This window comes from Gossypium arboreum, chromosome 5 (genome assembly GCF_025698485.1).
Source record: "Gossypium arboreum isolate Shixiya-1 chromosome 5, ASM2569848v2, whole genome shotgun sequence".
In the NCBI taxonomy this organism is placed as follows: domain Eukaryota; kingdom Viridiplantae; phylum Streptophyta; class Magnoliopsida; order Malvales; family Malvaceae; genus Gossypium; species Gossypium arboreum.
In genome coordinates, this window is record NC_069074.1 from 10064559 (window position 1) to 10085251 (window position 20693).

At 27.9% G+C, this 20693-nt stretch overlaps 1 protein-coding gene and 1 long non-coding RNA gene across 3 annotated transcripts; both read left to right on the forward strand.

The window, feature by feature from the left end:
* The first annotated feature begins 8039 nt into the window (after positions 1 to 8039).
* On the forward strand, positions 8040 to 13873 carry LOC108489917 (uncharacterized). The gene is made up of 7 exons (XM_017794662.2): positions 8040 to 8783; positions 8880 to 9205; positions 10024 to 10758; positions 11000 to 11128; positions 12112 to 12315; positions 12820 to 13020; positions 13329 to 13873. Exons 1-7 carry the CDS (start codon positions 8516 to 8518, stop codon positions 13452 to 13454), a joined length of 1989 nt encoding a protein of 662 aa, XP_017650151.1. The 5' UTR covers positions 8040 to 8515; the 3' UTR covers positions 13455 to 13873.
* A 1783-nt stretch (positions 13874 to 15656) lies between these two features.
* LOC128293315 (uncharacterized) lies at positions 15657 to 20380 on the forward strand. 2 transcript variants are annotated; one of them, XR_008283490.1, is made up of 4 exons: positions 15657 to 15784; positions 16261 to 16345; positions 19299 to 19384; positions 20203 to 20380. It is a non-coding gene; the product is annotated as an uncharacterized LOC128293315 (long non-coding RNA). The 2 variants fall into 2 exon arrangements; XR_008283491.1 differs by lacking the exons at positions 19299 to 19384; positions 20203 to 20380 and adding an exon at positions 17097 to 17393.
* Positions 20381 to 20693: the final 313 nt, after the last annotated feature.

Here is a 20693-nt window from a genome sequence, read left to right on the forward strand (position 1 = left end):
TTTTTTAAAATTTTAATTATCAGTTAATTTGGTTTGAAATTAGGTAATTAACTAATTAATCGAAATAAATAATATATATTATATATAATTGTTAACTTTTTGTTTGGTTATTAATTTTCAAGATTTATGTAGTGTTTCTAATATTTTATTTGTTGTTTTCACCTTCATTCAAAGGCGAAGCTAAGGGAGCTAATAGAGGTCGGACCCCCCTAAAATAAAAAATTATTATTTAGGCCTTTTAAAAAATTTTAAAATTTAAAATTAGTAAAAGTAAAATTACACTTTGCCCCCTAAATTTATAAAAATTTAATTTAATCTTTTAAAAATTATAAAAGTATAGACTATAAAAATTAAAATTTCATTCTATCCCTTAAAAATGTTGTTCCAACTTTACCCTTACCTTCATTTAAAATTTTTAAATCATTTCACTAGGCAAATCCGCCCCCAAAAAAAAAAAAGCAAAAGGGAGAATATTAATAAAAAAAAGAAAGATTTTTAAAAATTTGGTAGGGCCTAATTGAATAAAAGGATAATGCTTCTTAAATTAACTTAAAGTGGACCTCCTTAGTCTTTACTATTAAACTATAACTAGTGGAGGGGCTAGTTTTAGAGTAAGAGGCAAAATGATGGAAAGAAGAGTGTGACAATATATCTTTATTAATACCGTACAACCCATTCTTGTAGGTCTTCTAGCTGTACCAACTTCTATATAAATTCACAAAGAATAACAAGAAAACTGCATCCTCTTTACCTTTGGGTATTGCTTTCCCCCTTCATTTAGATTGGATAATAGAGCATTGTATCCCACACTTATGTATCAAATATAAATGCTTTCAATATGTTCTGTTATTATTATTTTGAAGTATTTATTATTATTATTATTATTGTGTGTGTAAAACATATTCTTTTAATGTCCTTTGAAGATATTTTTGTGAGTAAATTAAACTTTTTTTTAGAAAAAATAGGAATTTCAATATTGGGAATTAACTTTCTGTGCAAAAACTATGAAAACAATTTGTAAAGGAAAAATAAAAACAAAGTAGATAAGAGTTGATGTGAACAACAATTAGTCACGTAATAATTCTCAAATAATGCTGCATTTCTTTTGACAAATGAAATGGCCTTATAGTCAATTTGATAATTGAATCATTTAAAGAATCCAAGACTTCATGATTGAGCTTAAGCTGCAACATAATCCAATAAACAATAATAATCCCCCCACCTCCCCCAAAAAAATCCTCAAATCAAATTTGTAAAAAAATTAAAATTAAAATTATTATGTGATGCATTTAAAATTTGCAATCGAATTAATATATATAGAGGGGAGAAATCGGGGTGCTGGCAAGTTTTCGGTTCCTTAAAATAAAAATTTTACATTTAAGTGTTTTAAAATTTTAAATTAATAAATGTAAAATTGTCTGTAATCCTCTTAAAAATATAAAATTTAATTTAATTTTTAAAAAATTATAAAAATATAAACTATTAAAACAATAAAATTACATTTTTATTATCGTAAAATTACAATTTAATTTTTACTCCTAAATTTTTTTGTAATTTCGCCTTTAAATAAATTAACCAACTATTGGTTTAATGGCAAAATAGAGATACTTTAAAAATTAAAAGTGATAAAATAATAATTCACAAACAATACTTTGAACGAGAAAAGAATCTGAATGTATGGAACTTTATGTGAAATGGGACCAAAATAAAGGGCCCATTACGACATCAGCAGGTGAGCGTGGGAAGCAATACAAATACCATTATTTAAAAATAATACCATGTGATAGGAATAAATAAATATATTGAAATCTCATTAAAAAACGATTATAATATGAGAAATAATATGAACAGGAAAAATTATTGTGAAGAGCAAATAGGATGAGCATAGGGTAGGGGGTGACTCGACTCATTGTCATGCTTCAGCAGTCGGCTTTTTACGTCTTCCGAATTTTCATGTTTTCAGTCACCCTTTTGTCTCATACACCGCTGGCAAAAGTCTCGTTTCTTTTGACCTTCTTATTTTGAGATTATCATTTTTAAAAATTTTATAATATTTTATTATACTCTCAAATTTTGCTTCCAACTGTAAGAAAAAGGAATTTTTTTTTTTTTGAAATTTTCAATCCAATTTGAGCAGAGAATGAATCAAAGAATTTAGATTTTTAAGATATTTTATTTTGATTTTTTTTTACAATTTTATCACTATCATTAAAAATTTGTTTTAATCACTCGAGATTGAATTTTTCTTTTTTTGAATTATAAGAAGAGAACAAGGTCATAATAGCTACATAATTAACATGACTCGAACTAGACCACACTTAAGACGATGAATACTCTAATTATCAAGTCAATACACAAGATTCCACAAACAGTCTTTTTTTTTATTATTTTTTTTCTTTTTTTTTCTTACACTAAGCATCCAATCCCTTTTACTTCTATTTAAAATATAATATAAGTTCACATCATAACTAACAGTATATATTGAAAAAATGTTTGAAATGCAAAAAATTTAAAGAATATTTTTGAGCAAATTTTAAATATATATATTAAGAAAACGTTAAAATTAAAAACAGTTTTGAAATATTTTAAAGATAATTTAAAATATTTAAACATGTTAAATAAATAAAACATTTTTGTTATTAAAATCAAAACAGATTTTTATTTAATAATACAGTTTTGATTAAAAATTTCACAACTTCCCAAATAATTTACAACATTATTTAAAACAAACCATAAAAACAATTAATTAAAATAAATTTAAAAACTAATTAAGATTTATATTAGCCAATGTATATATAAAATAAAAAACAAACTTAATTAAGATATTATTAAATAAAATATAAAATAATTAACTAAATAATATTAGTTTAATGTTTTATTTTTATAAAATAGTTTAATATTTATGTCAAGTCAATTGAACTTTAGCTAAATTGGCACAGTTATAATTACAATAACCATAAGGATATGGTTTTGAGTGCTTTTTTTCACTGTTTGAGTTTGAAGGAGTTTATGGGTAAAAAAGGATATTGCATAAAAATAAATATTTATATTAAAAATAATACTTTAATATTTGTTTATACATATCCACGTTTTCAATTATAACAAATTTTAAAATATTTTTGATAACATAATTGTTAAAATTTCATTTTGTAAAACCGTATTTATTAACAAACATATAATGGATTAGTATAAATAATTATGTTTTAATAAATTAAATTGAATTCTATTTTTAAAATAACACGTTTTTGAAAATAAATTTTAAAATTAAATTATCATTTTTAAACTAATTATATAAATAACATTTTATATGTTAAAAATTCCAATAATTACACTAAATTATAATTTGTAATTTTAGTAAGTAAAAATAAAAAATATATTTTATAATTATAGTCAATATACATTATAACTCTATCTCTCTCTCTATATTCTATATAATAGATAAATAGATATAAACTTTAAAAACAGAAAAAATTTAATACAATAAAAAGTATTAAATAATATAAAAATTAGTAGTTGGTTAATATTTCACATAAAGATTTTAAAAATTAAAAATTATTTTATTTTATTTTCTCAATCATAATATTTTTAAAACGTTGTAAATTTTAATAAAAATTTTAAAATATATTATAATTCTCCAATAATTAATTAAAATTTCTTACATTGAGGTTGATTTTAAATTTGTTGGGATTCAGCAGGAACAATAAATGAAAACAAGTGAGGATAAATAAATAATTTGACAAGGCATATTTCAAAGTCAGAGATTGACGGGGGAGAAAAAAAAAAGTCAAAGATTAATATTCATTTAAGTTTTTGTTAACCTGTGTTTTTAAAATAATTTATTAATAATATTTTAATTGAATCAAATTTTATATGAAAAACAGTCACGTGAATTATCATATGAAAACTTTCTTCCCGCATGTTATCAAGCGGGAATTTCTAGAAACCACATACCTTATAATGAAGAATCAAACACTGATTGGGCTCTAATATCAATATTTTTAATTAATTATTTTTGTAAAATTGAAATGCACATGGAGTAAGAAGCACAGCGAACGAAGTAGGCAATTACGCCGAAACAAATCGCCTAAAAGATGCGGGTGGTTCAGAAATCGGCGCATGCGGCCGCGGTTATTTGTGAAATGGGTTAAATAAAATATTGTTTGAAATTTATTTTGTTTTTTAATAAACAACTTTTATATATATTAATTATTATACGAAGTTAAAGAAACAAAATATATTATTATTTACAGTAAATTAATTTCATGCACCATTTTGTCGTAATTTAATTTTATATTTTATAAAAATAAATAAATTTAAACTGGAGAACAGATATAAACAATTAGGATTTGTTTTTCTCAAATGATGAGATTCATTCATAAAAAATGAGTTACAATATAAAAAGCAAAGTCTCAACAATAGCAACAATACAAAATCCATGGAATGAACCCATTCGATCACAGGTAAGCCAACCCCCCAAAAAAAAAACCTTAATAGTGAATTGCCTTCTTTGTATCACGTAGTAAGTATTAAAATTCGAATTACTTAAACTGGTTTGATTCATTAAATACGTAGAGAAATTTATCTACTTAAAGTCTTTATGGTCTAATAAAGTACTTAAAATTTTTTTTTATACAATGCTTAAAATTACTAAAAAATATATAAACTAAAAAACGGGTTTGGACAAAAATAAAACTCATTTTATTAATGGCCAGGTCTCGCGTAGGAATTTTTTGCTCAAGTCCGATCCGATCCGAATCAACCAAACTTTTTTTTCTACTACCTTTTGCTATCATTTTGCTACTATTTTATTGTAATTATTTGAATATTGTATAACTCTTATTTTATTATTAAATTTGATACTATTTTAGAGGCATTTGATTATTAAGTTCCAACTATTTTAATATTATTTAAGTATAAATATTTTTAAAATAGATTTTTAATTTATTGAAAACATTTATTATAAAAATAATGTTTTAATGCATTTAATGTATTATATTTATAAAACTTATTTTATATAAAATAATAATAAAAAGTAATATAAGGGCAAATGAATTAGGCTCAGATTTAGCATTTTTATTTTAGACCGAGCTTGGACAGAATTTTAGACTAATTTTTGATCGATCCAATCTTGAGTCTAGAAAAAATATCTAAAATTTTTCATCAAATCAACCCGACCATGATCAGGCCTACTTATAACATTTTCTCAATCCTTAAATTTAAAAATAAATACGAGTAAAGTATATTCAAATTTATATTTTAATGTGTTGATAATAATATCAATATTAATTGAATTAATATTCAATATTTTCAAACTATAAGGGAGATAATAATAAAAATTTATAAAGTGGGCCTTTAATTTTTTAAATAAAGCAAAAATGTAAATAATTTACTTGGAAACATAATTTTCTAGAAAGGGCAAATCAGTCTAACTGACGAAGAAACTTGTCGACAGAAAGGAAATGAAAGTGAAAAGAAATCCACGCCGGACTTAAGTGGTGTCAGATTAAGAAATTTTATTCAATTAATCATCATTTCCTCCCATAATTATGAAGTTTATTATCTATTTAATTAAAATTATTACTTTTTAACAAGTGAACTAAACGGATTTGTTAAAATTCATCTTTTTAAAATTACGATCCTTTTAATAGAATCACCTATTATAAGGATTAACAAATTTGTCGATAATTAACTAGAATAAACTAACATTTTAATTTAAAACAGTAAAATTTTATTACCGAGTCAATCATGCGATTTGTTAAAATTATAATATATAATATTTTTTATTTATACTAATAATTATTAAGTAGTTTATTGAATTGTTGTCATATTTCGTGATTAGGAAAATTATAAAAATAATATTTCATGATTAAAACAAAATATTATTATTTTAGAGTATTTTAAAATTTTTATTTTAATAAAAATCAATAAAAATATATATGTAATGAAATTTGAACCCACAACAATTAGATTAATAAACTTTTAAATTTACCACTCAATTAAAGATTCAATGTAAATTATACAATTTTAATTTTTGGCCAAAATTTATACATTTTATTTAATATGCACAATTTATTATCTCTATCAGTTATATATCTATACTTATTATTTTATTAAGTGTTTTATTGAGTTGATATTACCTTCAACCGGTCACCAACTAAGTTAGAAAAATTATGAAAATGCCATTATGTAATTAAAACAAGCTATATTATTTAAGAGTATTTTAGTTTTTTTTAATTTAAAACAAAAAATCGATATAATGGGATTAGAATCCATGATAATTAAATTAGTAAAATATTAAATTTACTACTAAACCAAAGCTTCATTGTAATTTTTTACACATTTTATTTTACTATGCACGCTTTATTACCTCAATCATATATGTAAATATACTCACAAGTTAATCTAACTTATAATATATTTTATTATCATACATATTATTTAATGTTTTATTATGAATTAATCGAATAAATTTAAAAATTAAAATATGTTTTATTATTAAAAATATGTTATTAGTACTTTATTTAATTTAGAAATCATTAAGAATTCTTAATTTTAAAAATAACAAATATTGATAATTATTTTAATCAAATAATACTATAATAATTGATAAGATTTAATTTACTACATGCATTTTAAACTTCTAGCATAATCAATATAAACCACAACCTTATTTAATTCTAATATAAATTTTTATAAATTTATTTTATTTATTAACATATTATTATTATTATTGTTATTTAAATGTGTTGTACCTTTTCATTTTTAATTAAGTTATATATATATATATGTATAAAAATTAAATATTGTATTTTCTTAAAAGTATTATTATTGAAATGCGTATATCCAAAGTTGTCATTTCACTGTTATTATTTAATTTTATATATTAAATATTTTAATAAATTGAAAAGGCCATTCATCAATACTAATTTATTAAAATCATTAAAAAGCTAAAATAAAATTAGCTTATAAACTTTATCATTGAAAAGCAGTAAACTTACTTTTGTTGCATCAAATACATTTTTTTTTTTCAGTTTGTATCAAATAAGTTTAATTCTTAATTTTCACACGATTGTTTTATTTTATATTCAGAAAAATTCTTAATTCTTAATATTTATATTATTTATAAAATATTTAATTAAGTTAGTATTACTAATTAATCAACCACTAATCTATTTAAGAAAAAATTAATAAATTAATCATTTTAAAATTATAAAGTAATATATCTTTTAAGAATTATAAATTTTAAAAATCAAATAACTTAAATTATAATTTTTTAAAAAATCTAAAAATTTAATAACGATTAAATCGAAACACTTAATAAATTTTGGTACAATTTTGATCATTGATAGTTGATACTATTTTTTTTCTTATAGTTTTGATAACTCATAATATGTTTGTCATTATATCATATATAAAATAATAACTTATTAGAAACTTATTTCAAATAAGAGAAAATCTTGTACTTCAAACACATATGTAATATATAACAATACGAGGGAAATAGTTTGTGTAACGAAATTGAAATATATAAAATGTTAAAATAAAATCTTGATTAAAGTGATAAAGAAAAAGTCTTACTGATACTATTAACATTAGTTCAAATCTTAAAATTTGTGATATCGATTAAATTACACACTTTAAATAATAAAATAATATAAACATATAAATAAAAATAAAACAAATAAAACAGGATGAAACAATGTTTAATTAAAATTGAATATATAAAATAATAAAATAAATAGTTGATTGAAATAGTAAAAATATTCATAAAACTTGGTGGCATGAGTTTGAATATTAAAATTTACAATTTATTATTATTAGTTTTTAAAGATAAGAATAAGACAAAAATATACTTGTAATGATATAATTTATTTAGAATGTATAAGGTAGTTTTAGTAATTTATAGATTGAGTCGAGTTAATTTATTATGTTAATTCAATTACATATTTAAATAATAATAAAATATATAACTTTGAAAATATTTTATTTAAATAAAATTAAACTATTTAAATTATAAAAAATAAAAACAAACTAAACAAATAAAGCAAGAAACCCCCCCACTAAAAAAAACTCAAATTCCAGTAAAGAAACAAAAAAATAAAAAACGAAGTACAACGAAAAGGGTAAGGGGAGAAAACCAAAGAAGAAAGGAGGACGAAAACAAAGCGAGAAAAGAAGAGGCAAATTCAATCTATACTGCCCAACTGAATTAGAAGGAAGAATAAAATATTTGATTTAATTTGCAAACAAAGAAAAAAGAAGAGCCTATAATTGATGGGAGTTTCGACTGACGACGATATCCGGCACCCGTGAATTGAATGAAAGTTTTAACTTTTCCTCAGTCGGAAGATGGTCGATAGACCACCATTGTATCCGGCATTTGAATCGGTTTTCTTCAAGGTTTCAACTCCAACATAAAATTGTTTTCTAAAACAAACTTCTCTCTCTTTTCTTTTGTTTTGGTTTTTCAAATCTGGGAGAGTATATCGTGGCCGTCCGATTGGGATTTTCGATCATGGTGATGAGAGCTTGGATGGTGGTCGAAAAAGCTAGGAGGATCGTACGGACGGCTTTTTTTATGGTGGCGATGTTGGCGTCACTTCTAGCTTCGTCTCTGCCGTTGCTGGTGGCGATATGCGACATCGCGGTCCCTTTCCTTTTACTCTCAAGCTTCACGTGCGTCACGTGCTACAGTTTCCACGAGCACCTTCGTCGTTATGCTTTCAAAAACTCCTTAACTGATATCCCTCTCGTCTCCATCCTCAGATCTATAATCATAACTTGTACGATTCCATTTTTAATAACTTTTTAGCAAAAAAAAAAAAAAACTGCTAATTCAAAATTTCTCATTCTTTTGTTTTCTGGGTTATAATTGGCAGGTGTATATTCGTTGTGTGACGGTCCAGCGTTATCCCATGGATCATACTTAGGAACGGTTACTTTATGTTCATTCCTTTCGATTCTCGTACTTTCGGTTAAAGCATGTGTTTTTACGGTGATTTCTCAAATAGAGGCAGGGGCGGATGCAGAGGCATCGCCGGCTTATTCCATTGCAAAGCAAAGGCTTCATTTGAAGAAATCATGGGGGATGCCTGTTTTGTTTCTTTCCTCGGTAGTTTTCGCACTTGGTCACACTGTAGTTGCGTATAGAACAAGTTGTAGAGCAAGAAGAAAGCTTTTGCTTCATCGAGTTGACCCCGAAGCGGTAAGTTTTCGTGCTTTTCATTCCTGGTTCAGTTTCAATTTTTTTTTGTGTTTTTGTTTACATAAGGTAGCATTTCGTTATTGCTTTCGCTACTCTTTCTTTTTTCCTTTCTTTCGCCAGAGGCAAAATCCAGAAGATAAGTTAAAGTTTGGATTTTTTTCCGACAACTAAATGCATGATTTTACGTAATATATTGAAATTAAAGTTTTTCTTTGTTTTGTTTCTTTTCAACAACAATTAACTTTGCTTTCTGACTCAAAAAGCTAGCTTTAATTTTTTTTCATAACTATTCGAAGTTAATCTTTTAATGATTCTTTTGCATAATAAAAATGCATTTTTTTTTACGATAACATGAACTTATGTTAGAACTAATTTTGCATTTTAGTCGCTTGTTTCTGTTTAGTCTATAGTGATTTTGCTTTCTATCATTATCTTTATCTTTTTGTTTTTTAGCAATTATTTTGGGCACAATATTTAAGCGGCAAATAGCAATAACGAAATGGATTCCAAAAGATTTGGTTATCTTTTTCCATGAATTTAAGTTTGATTATTCTTTTTCTAAATTTATTGAGAAAGAAACTGAAATTCAGTGGTTTTAGCTGTTAATCTTCAAACTTCTATTGTTTTTCTTATTTTTGATAAGTGATACAAATATTTATTGTTTCTCTAAGTACAACTGAATGTATTTTTCATTCCATGAGATGTAAGCCAGTAGTTTGATTTTACATAGCTTAGACTAATGCAACTGCAGTGCCCTTTATAGCTGTTTTTGGTTCGTATTGATATTATTTTTTGTAGTAACATTCAAGTTATTGCAGGTTCTTTCATGCAAAAATGTTTTCTCTGGCTTTCAGAAGGTTCCCCGATCTCCCACTCCCTCTGCAGGGAGAACTCCAAAAAGCGATAGTGAAACAAGGAGAAAGCCTTTTGGGCAATCTCGCGATGAAGGGGAACTCCCTGTTAGATTACTTGCTGACCTAGATAGTTTATTCATTAAATTGCAAGGGGTTACCATTCATTACAAGCTCTGCTTTCCTGGTTCACCCCCTAGGTGTTTGTCATCCACTACCTTTCTAGAACCTAAAGTTAGTTCTACATCCCAAGTAACTCCTGGAAAGCTAAAGTTTGATAGGCAAGCACTTAGTGTGTTGCCAAAGACGCAATATAACCATCTTCATAGAAGCTATAGCAATCAATTCCACAGCTCTTCACTCTATGCTCCATTGTTGGATGGTTCCCCAAACTCTCCTGTTCTTTCTGAAGATATTCCTGTTTTAAGCCTTGAGGATTCAATTGCACAAGCTGAGACAAGTCATTTGAACTCTGGGACTTTAGAGCAAGATATAGAGGCAAATGTCCAGTTTGGCATTGTTTTAGTGCATGGGTTTGGAGGGGGAGTCTTTTCTTGGAGGCATGTGATGGGAGTGCTTGCTCGCCAGGTTGGTTGTTCAGTTGCTGCTTTTGATCGCCCTGGCTGGGGATTGACTTCTAGGCCAAGCAGAAGGGATTGGGAGGGAAAAGAGTTGCCGAATCCTTACAAGCTCGAAACTCAGGTCTGGTTAGGCACTCTTTTAAATGTTACTTGGTTCTTGTGAGTGAGCTGCATTTCTGGTGCTGAGGATGAATTACCAAGTTAAATGCCTTAAATTGTTTGCTTGTGCCATGTTTATAAACAGTTCTTTATGAGCGCTCTAGGGCTTACATTACACATAAAATACTAGAAGATCTTTTTGAGTTTTTAAGGACTTTCTTTCTGTATCTTTGTATATGAAGTTAATGACCTGTTATTTTCAGGTTGACTTGCTTCTTTCCTTTTGCTATGAGATGGGATTTTCTTCAGTGGTGCTTGTTGGCCATGATGATGGAGGCTTGCTTGCTTTGAAGGCCGCACAAAAAGTCCAAGCCTCAATGAATTCTTTCAACGTGAGTGAGCTTTCATGATATTATCAGTCTGGATGATTTAGACAACAAAATTTATCTTTACTTATATCCAGTATTTTGATCTAATGTTTCACTTACTCATTGGTGCTTTTATTGGTGCATAGCTACTTCATCTGTGAAATAAGAAAAATCTTAGGGCTGCCTATAATAAAACCTTGTTTTGTCAGAAACAGCATATTGTCAAATAAACAAAAAGGAATTCCATTTGTGTTGAGCCTGGAAGAGTAATTTGTAGAAGGGACTGGTTTGGTTGTTTTATTGTGGAGATTTTTTAAGGAGTCTCAGATATTCTCTATATGTTTTATTACAAGCATCATTTTGCCAATTTGACCTCTATTGACAACTTTATGTCAGGTAGGTAAACCCCCATGAATATTTACTAATGAATCCAAATAAAGAAGGATAGAAAAATTAAACCTTGGTATGTTTAAGTCCTTCTTTGCTCAATGAAAGGAGTGGCATTTTACATGGAGAGTAAACAGACCAAGAAGAAAACATCTAGAGGGGAGGATGTTTATTTATTTATTCCTGTCAGCTTTCCTGTTTTAATAGACTGGTTCCTGATGTTTGAAGAAACGTAGTTGTGGTTTTGACTTACTGGAATATAACACAATTAAAAGATCATTAAATTTGGAAGAATACACCTAGAGAAAAATGTTCAGTTATTTATTCTTCTCAGATTTTCTATTTCAATTTATTGGTTCCTGATGAGTAATGTCTAAAGATTTTATTTGTGATGTAACTAACAGAATATTGCACATGAGGTTTAAGTTAGATATTCACAAATTTGTAGCTGTATACTGGAGTGTTAGTTCTCATTGAAATTCCAAATTATATGCTTAACATTTTGTGAGATATTCTTTTAAATGTTTATGACCCATTTCATCTCTGTTAGTAGGAATGGCTTAAAATGATTAAGCTCGGTTCTTACTGTTTATCCTCTGTTGATTTGGTGGTTTACCCAGATTAAAATCAAAGCAGTTGTTTTGCTAAGTGTTAGCTTGTCAAGAGAAGTTGTCCCTGCCTTTGCAAGGATACTCTTGCGCACTTCACTTGGGAAGAAGCACTTAGTTCGTCCGCTTCTCCGAACAGAAATTACCCAAGTGGTGAATAGGCGTGCTTGGTATGATGCAACTAAGTTAACAACTGAAGTTTTGAACCTTTATAAGGTATATGTTCTGCAAAATTAAAAGTAGAATTGTTATCTTGCATATGAATGAGAGAAAATCTGAGAAGATGTTGTAGAATCAGGGCATCGGAGTCTCAACTGTATTCATTTTACTTTTGAAACAATGGTCTATGTTGCAAAATGAGTAAGGGTTTCTTCAAAAGAAACCATGTCAAAACCAAAAAGCATAAAAGTTCCAGGGTTAGTGCACATATGCAGAATGATGACATTGACAAAAAGTACAAATTTCTGCATTTGGATGGATTGATTTTCACAAGTCTCCGTGATTGCCTAACTTATAAACCTTAAAATTGAAAGAAAAACAAGGGGAGAGCAATTTCCATCTGTATTACTACAGTTCTATAAGCATAAGAACTAACACACAACTACTATGAGGAAAATTTTGTAGCTTTTTTTAGGCTCCTGAAATTGCAAGATATCTACTAGTTTGAAGTTTCAGTTTGTTTACCTATTTGATTTGCTGAATTCATCTTGCTTCAATCAGGCCCCACTATGTGTAGGGGGTTGGGATGAAGCACTTCATGAAATATGCAGGTTGTCACATGAAACAATCCTTTCACCACAGAATGCGACATCGCTTTTAAATGCTGTTGAAGAGATGCCGGTATTGGTCATTGCCGGTGCTGAAGATTCCCATATTTCTCTTAAATCTTCTCAGGCCATGGCTTCAAAACTTGTAAATTCTGTATGGGCAATCTTCTTGGCATATCATTCTTTTTCTATCCTCTATTCTCAAAATTTGAATATTCCAAGGATGGGCAATCTTCTTGGCATATCATTCTTTTTCTATTCCGAGTTGTAGTTTTTTCAAGAAATTTAAATTCTTTCACACAAACTCTGCTAAATTCCTTGTTGAGTGTTCACCTCAAAACAATGTTCTTGTCTGGACAGAATGTAGCCTGTTTCAGGGTTTTGTTACTTAATTAAATGTATTGTTCACTAAACAACTACCTATCCTGTGTTGCTGATGTTGCTATGTTTGTTGCGATGCAGAGGCTGGTTGCAATATCCGGGTGCGGCCATCTTCCGCATGAGGAATGCCCCAAGGCATTACTTGCAGCTATTTCACCTTTCATAAGCAGATTGCTAATCCAAACCAGAATTGCAAAGAGTCAGTAGGACACCTTTTTAACTTACGTAAGTAGGAGCTTTCTATCATTTTTTTTACTTTTGATTTTTCCTTCCACATCCCCCCTTTTCTTTACTTAGTTTCCAAACAATTTACCCCGAAAGGAAGAGAGAAAATTGGAGCTTTTTTTTTGGGTAATTTTGATGTGTTCTGAGCCTTTTACCTTAACCCCTAATTCTGAGGGGTGTTTGTTTGTATGTAGAGTTTTCTCACTTGTAATTTTCTTTTACATCTTTTGTTTTCCTTCCTTCTGATTTTGGGTTGTCCTTAACAGTGTTAAGTATCAACTAGTGATGCAATGTTTGACAAGTTAAATATTATTTGCCACGTAAAAGGAGTGGCAAAATGGCAGTATTTGTACATATCTTTTCTCAATATTAGCAATGAATACATATGAGCATTGTGTCAACATTCCAAGATATTTTGGATTTTGGACAGAATTTGTTTCTTGGTTTTAATTTATTTTGATTTTGGACATATGAGCATTGTGTCACCACTTTGAAAATTGTGCATAAAAAAAAAAAAAAAAACACTTAAAGTTGGATCGATCTTAAGTGACTCAATCATATTTTTCTTTAGATTGAGATATGTTATTTTACTGAAAATGATTATTATAATATTTCTTTAAAATTAATTGGATTAAGTCTTCTTCATTAAAATTTAATTAACTAAAATAAATATTTTAGTGATTTAATTTTTAGCTTGTATTAAAAAATATTTTATTTTTATCACTTTAAAATGGTTTTTTTTAAAATTTTGCCTGTGAAGTTAAAACTTTTAAAATAACAATAATAATGTATTAAATATTTTTAATTAAGTGATAAATCTAAAATTACATATGAATTTTGAGTTCAATGTTTATATAAGAATTTTAATTTTTTTTGTGATTTTATACATAATATTCTGATTTTATTCAATCTTCACAAAATCCTAACATCAAAATTGAATCAAAATCAAAATTTAATGTATATAATTTTATAAAATTATATATAATTTAATTTTAACCCTTTAACCAATAATTCCTAACTTAATTCAAATTTAAATATTAAAAATGTAAAATTTCCTAAATGTCTAAAAAGTACATAATTAGCTAGAATTTTGGGTTTTTAGATGAATAATATAAAATAAATCAATATATGCGAAAATAGGATAACAAGAATAATATTTATGAGAATAGGCAAAATACACAGTAAAATACGAGTGTCGCCTGATCAATCGGCTGCATCACTTTATTTCTAATAAAAAATTTATTTTTTGGGTGCAGTTGGATCAATCGGCGACGCCAGTCTTTTATATTGTAACTACTAGTTTTTTTTTAATATATGGGAAAAAAGAAAAAAATATTTTTTTATTTGGTGCTGCCAATGTGTCAAGCGACGCCCAAAAAGTTGAAAAAAACTCGTGTTTTAATTTTTTTTATATTAAAAATACGAACTCCTGACCAAATGGGGGTTGGGACCAAACCAAGCCCCTTTTATAATAATAAAAATTATTATTCTAAGTTTATTTTTAGCTGAAGTTAAAAAAAACTTGTGTTTTAATTTTTTTTCCGATATTAAAAAATAAACTAGTGACCAAATGGCCACTTCCGTGCCTGACGGCAGACATGGAAGTGACTATTTGTGTAAAGACCCGATAGTCGGGTAATCAAAAACTATTTTTTCGGGTCTCCGTTTTCGACAAACGGATTCATAAATATTTATTAAAAATATTTACGAAATTTATTGTGTAATTAATTAGGTTTTGATTAGGTGTGTAACACCCCTATACCATATTCAACTCAAGGAACCAAATATAGAATTATTACATTTGGTGCCAAAGTAATTCTTGGCTAATCACTAATGTAACAGCTCAATTTTAACCCTATTTGGAACGGTGGTTTCGGGACCCCGAATCTGAGTCAAAATAATATTTAAATATTATTTTCTATGATTAAAATGTGTGAAGTTGCTTTTGTGAAAGTATCGTTTAAAAATTTTTGATGTTTGGAGGTCGATTGATGAAAAAGGGTTTAATCGCGTAAAATAAAAATTTAAGGGTTAATGTATAAGGGCCAAATTATAAATGTTTTTATACTATGGAATATTAAGATTGCAATTTAGCCATAATTAGGAATTAGTGGCCGGCCAAAATGCATGAAATAGTAACTTGAATTGTTTATTATATATTATGACATTACGATATATTTTAATATATATTAATATATTATATTTGATAAAAGATGAAAGTGTTCATCTTTTTATTCTCATTTGGCCGAAACTAAGAGAAAGAAAAAGAAAGTCTAAGCTTTGGTATTTTCGGTCCTTGCAAATTCAATTAGGTAAGTGATTTGAGTTCGGTTTTTATTAATTTTTACGTTTTTGAGATCGTTGCTATGAATATTATAAAGCCCATGCTTGAAATTTTGAAATTGATTATGTATTCATGAAGTGTCATTGTTAATAGTTTGATGAAATTTATGTTTGATGTTAAAAATAAGATAAATGTGTTAGATTAACATTTTTGGTATTGAATATTTTTTTGGTAATTTTGAGCATTTAGGGTTAAATTTTGAAAATATTAAATTGAAGGATTAGATTGTGAAATTAGTGAAATGGGAGGACTTATATAAGCCTAGTGAACATTCGGCCTTAGCATTGTACATGCAAATTCTTTATATTTTGTATTTTGTAAAAATTGGATTAAATTGTAAAAGTGCATAATGTTAGGGGTGATTTGGTAAATTTCCCAATTATGTGTATTTGGATTTAAATGAATAAAGTTTTATTTGAATGAGCTTAATTTGGAACTTTTTAGATCAAGAACCAAAAAGATCGGACGTGGATCGGGGAAAATCAAAAATCGTTGAGTAGTCAAACTCAACTGTCCGTCGATATCCGAGGTAAGTTATTAAGCAAATTTTTGTGTTGTTGATATAAATTTAAATCAAATTAAGTAGAAGAGCTGAATTGAATTACATGAAAGATTGATGTTGCCGAATTTAAAAGAAATTGATGAACTTAAATTGACGTGTATTGAGTAATAGAATTTAGGCACTAAGTGTGCGAGTGTAAACGATTACGGATGTGAATCTTGCACTAAGTGTGCGAATGTGGTTATTGAGCACTAAGTGTGCGAGTTTAAATATTAAGCACTAAGTGTGCAAATTGTATATATATTTTCCGAGTAAACATTGGCGCTAGGTGTGAGATTTATTTGAGTAGTTCAGAAATGGTTGAATGAATTAAAGCTTCAAATTTCTTGATGAATAACTATGATGTATAGCTCAAGTTTGTGCAGTGAGCATCGATTCTATGTGATGAGTATTATAAATTGAAAGTATGTATAAAGATAGATTGGATTTAATGGCTTTGTGATCGAATATATTAATGTTATTCGATGATGAATGTTAAATGCATTGATTTTTTTTGTGTTTGTGAGTAATGTAGTATATTATGGTTGAGCAGATGCATATTGGGCATATGATTAATAAATTATTTTGAATGTGGTAAGATATTGATTAATTGATCTAGTAGCATGACTTAGTTAGATAATACTAGCCTATTAAGTTTAATTTGGAGTTGTTGAAGCTTATAACTTACTAAGCTATGGTAGCTTGCTTTGGATGTGTTTTTCTTGTCTCTATTTTATAGATTTTGGAAATCGTTACGTGCTCGGGGATCGTTAGTAAAGTCATCCACACTATCTTCAATATTTTGGTACTTTTAAAAGTTGGTTCGGTACTTATGGCATGTATAAGCTAATAACTCTTTTGGAGATGTTTAAATTTCATATATGTTTAATGGTTAAGTCATGCGAAAATGACTTAATTTACATGTAAAAGTTTGGTTATATTTGGTTGTGGTTTGAGTTTGCCTTTATTTGTGATGTCTAAATTATGTGCATTTGTTTATAGTAATGATCAATATGGTATATATATGTTGTGGTAAGTGAGTTGTTTTATATGTTATTGGTTTATAATCGAAAATTTTACTTATAATTTGGTCAATTGTGGGTTGGATATTGATATTCGGTGTTAATGGCAAGCATGAATATGTTTTAAGCTTAGTGATTGATATTTATATTTGGATTATTACCTACATGATTTTGCTATGTATATTGAATATATATATATATATGGTTTTATATAGATGTTCAAAATGATTGAAATGGACATGGTTATTTTACTTAAACATTGATGACAAATGATGCACATTTGGTCTTGTTATAATCTTATTTCATGCGCATAACTTTTTGTTAAGTACTTATATATATACACCTTATTTTGTTGAGTAAATATCAAGCATTGATGGCATTTGGTTTAACCTATTATTATTATTATTATTATTATTATTATTATTATTTGAATTAGTAAAATGGTGAATTGACCTTGTTAGTAAGTATAAACAAATGAGTTGTTAAGTTTATATTTAAATTTGGCTTGGCAACATATTATTATACAGTTATAATTTACTATATGAATGTTCAAAGGTTGTTGTGATCGTTAGGTAATACCTCATAACCCCTCTAGCGGCAGAATCGGGTTAGGAGGTGTTACAACTAATATATTAAAATAAAGAAGCGGAAAAATAATAAATTTAAATCATTTATAATTTAGTCCTTACTACTATTTGAAACATACTTGATTTTTCCTAAGTACATCCCATTCTATTCAAAATTTTAAAACGTACCCTCTTGTCGCTTGAAGATGTGATGAGATGAAAACTCATAATCTCAAATACAACTCTTCTAAACTTTTGTACCTAATTTGTGCACGGAAACAAACCGTACGCTAAGTATACACCCAGTGGTATTTCTAACAAACCGTACGCTAAGTATACACCCAGTGGTATTTCTATAATTCAAATACTTAAAGTAAAAAAAATAAATATGCACTATTTTACTTTCAATAAATCATTATGCATTTAAAACTTTAAATTTTCTTAGTAATATGTAATATCCCGAATTAGGGCCTAATCGGAATAGTGGTTTCATGACCACAAATCCGAGATAGAAATAATTATTTTATAATTATTTTGAGGTTTATGATATGAATGCATAATTGTGTGAAGATTTCGTGAAGAAATTTTGGGCATAACAAGTTTAATTTAAAGTTAGGGACTAAATTGAATAAGTTGCAAAATTTGCATTCTAGAAGTTTTAGTATGAAATTACTTTGAAATATTAATTAGGAGGTCTTAAATAGCAATTTTACCAATTTTAAGTTCATGGACAAAATTAAGACATGGAAGGAATTTTGGAAAGTTTAGTAGTAAGGGTATTTTGGTCATTTAGTTATTAAAATGAATTAAAAACAAAATTAAAAGCCAATTTTGTCCATCTTCTTCATTAGGCCGAAATTTCAAGGGTTCTCCATAGCTAGGGTTTGTTTCAAGCTTCCAAGCTCCATAGTAAGTGACTCAAGCCCGCTTTTAATGATTTTTACGTTTTGAGATCCCTAAACTCGATAAAGCTTATGTTAGCAATAATTTAACCTAGGGTTTATATTTGGAAAAATACCCATAGGTGAAATTTGTGTATTTTGATGTTTCATGATAGAATATAAAGTTTTAAATTATGTTAGACAACTTGTACTACTCGATTTTAAGCAAAACGAGTAAAAGGGCTTAGTCAGGTAAAAATACCTAATAGTCACAAGTACATGTTAGAGTGAGAATTTGATGTTGCCATAGAAGAGAAAAGTGATCAGCATGTTGTAAAACATAAGAATAAGGAATAAAGTTTAATCCCGAGCCTAGGGGCAAAAATGTAAATATGCAAAAGTTTTGCCAAAATTTGAGTTAAGGATTAATTTGATAATGTGAGTATTAAATAAGCTAAATGTGTTATTTTAGATCAAGAAAGACGTGGAATCGACCTCAATCGAGGAAAAGAAAAGATTGTGGACTAGATTGCAAAATCCTTGTATTTTGGTACCAAGGTAAGTTCATGTGTAAATAATGTAGAATAATGGTTATTTTTAAGTTATTGATGTTAATTATATGTTATGCTGAATTTTATTATGAAATGTATGCTTTGTGGTTAATTTCAAATAATATATAAATTATGTGAACTACTTGTTAAATATAATTGTTACCGAGTATTGATTTCGGCATTCTACGGAAGACGGCAAGGATAAGTGTTCGAGGAAAAGCCCGTTTGAACCTTAGGAATAGATTAGGATACAAGTGACATGTCACTAGGATGGTTGAGCATCCGAACTCGTTGAGTTGAGTCCGAGTTCACTTATGGATGCGAATGTCCGAACTCGTTGAGTTGAGTCCGAGTTTGTGAGATGTAACTAGGCATCCGAACTCGTTGAGTTGAGTCCGAGTTCACTTATGGATGCGAACGCCTGAGCTCGTTGAGTTGAGTCCGAGTTCGCTTATGGGCGGGTTACATGATTGCTTGATTGCATATATGGCACTTATGTGCAAGTTATCCATGTATCCGAATTATATTCCGATGTGTTCAACGGGTAAAGCTCTACTCAAATGGAGGAATATTTGAGATGTAAAGAGACGTATTGGTAAGTGATGTGAAATGGATATTTTGAACAGGTATGTATTTAACCCTCGGGTTGAGTATTGATACAACCACGATAAGGTAATAAGATGATGAAAAATGATTAGAAATGTGACATGTGTTTTAGTGATGCATGCTAATGTTGATTGGTATGACTGTTTGTTATGTTACTTATTATTTGCATATGAACTTACTAAGCATTTATGCTTACTCCCTCCTTCTTACTCATTGTAGTTTTGGCCAAGCCAGCTCAGGAGTCGGGATAGGTCGAAGGCTCAGTCACACTATCCGGAAGACTTTTGGTAAAGGCTTGTAAATTTAAGTATGGCATGTATAGCAATATATCTATTTTGTGTAAATGATCTTATGGTATGGTAATGGAATGGTTGAGGAAATGTTTGATAATGATAAATTATGAAAATGGTTAGTTTAGATTATGTTTGATGATAAGGAAAAATTAATAAGATACTTAGTGTATAAAAACTCATCAAAAGGGATGAAATTTGCCATAAACAGGATACTGCAGCAACACTGACGTGAGTTTGAAAATTTACTAAAATCATAGAAATTGAATTTGGTGATGGAATACATATCAAATTGAAGCTTATTATGTCTAGTTTCACATGAAATAAATGAAACAAGAAAAGGAATTATATGTTAGAAGATATTATAATTTTAGTGAAACAGGGTCATAGCAGTTTCTGAATCCCCTGTTCCAACTTTAA

Bases quoted from the DNA above. Each gene is read 5' to 3' on its own strand.
- LOC108489917 (XM_017794662.2), top strand. From the start codon at position 8,516: ATGGTGATGAGAGCTTGGATGGTGGTCGAAAAAGCTAGGAGGATCGTA. The intron at 8,784-8,879 runs GTACGATTCCAT...TATAATTGGCAG, and splicing joins CAGATCTATAATCATAACTT to GTGTATATTCGTTGTGTGAC. The intron at 11,129-12,111 runs GTGAGTGAGCTT...TGGTTTACCCAG, and splicing joins CCTCAATGAATTCTTTCAAC to ATTAAAATCAAAGCAGTTGT.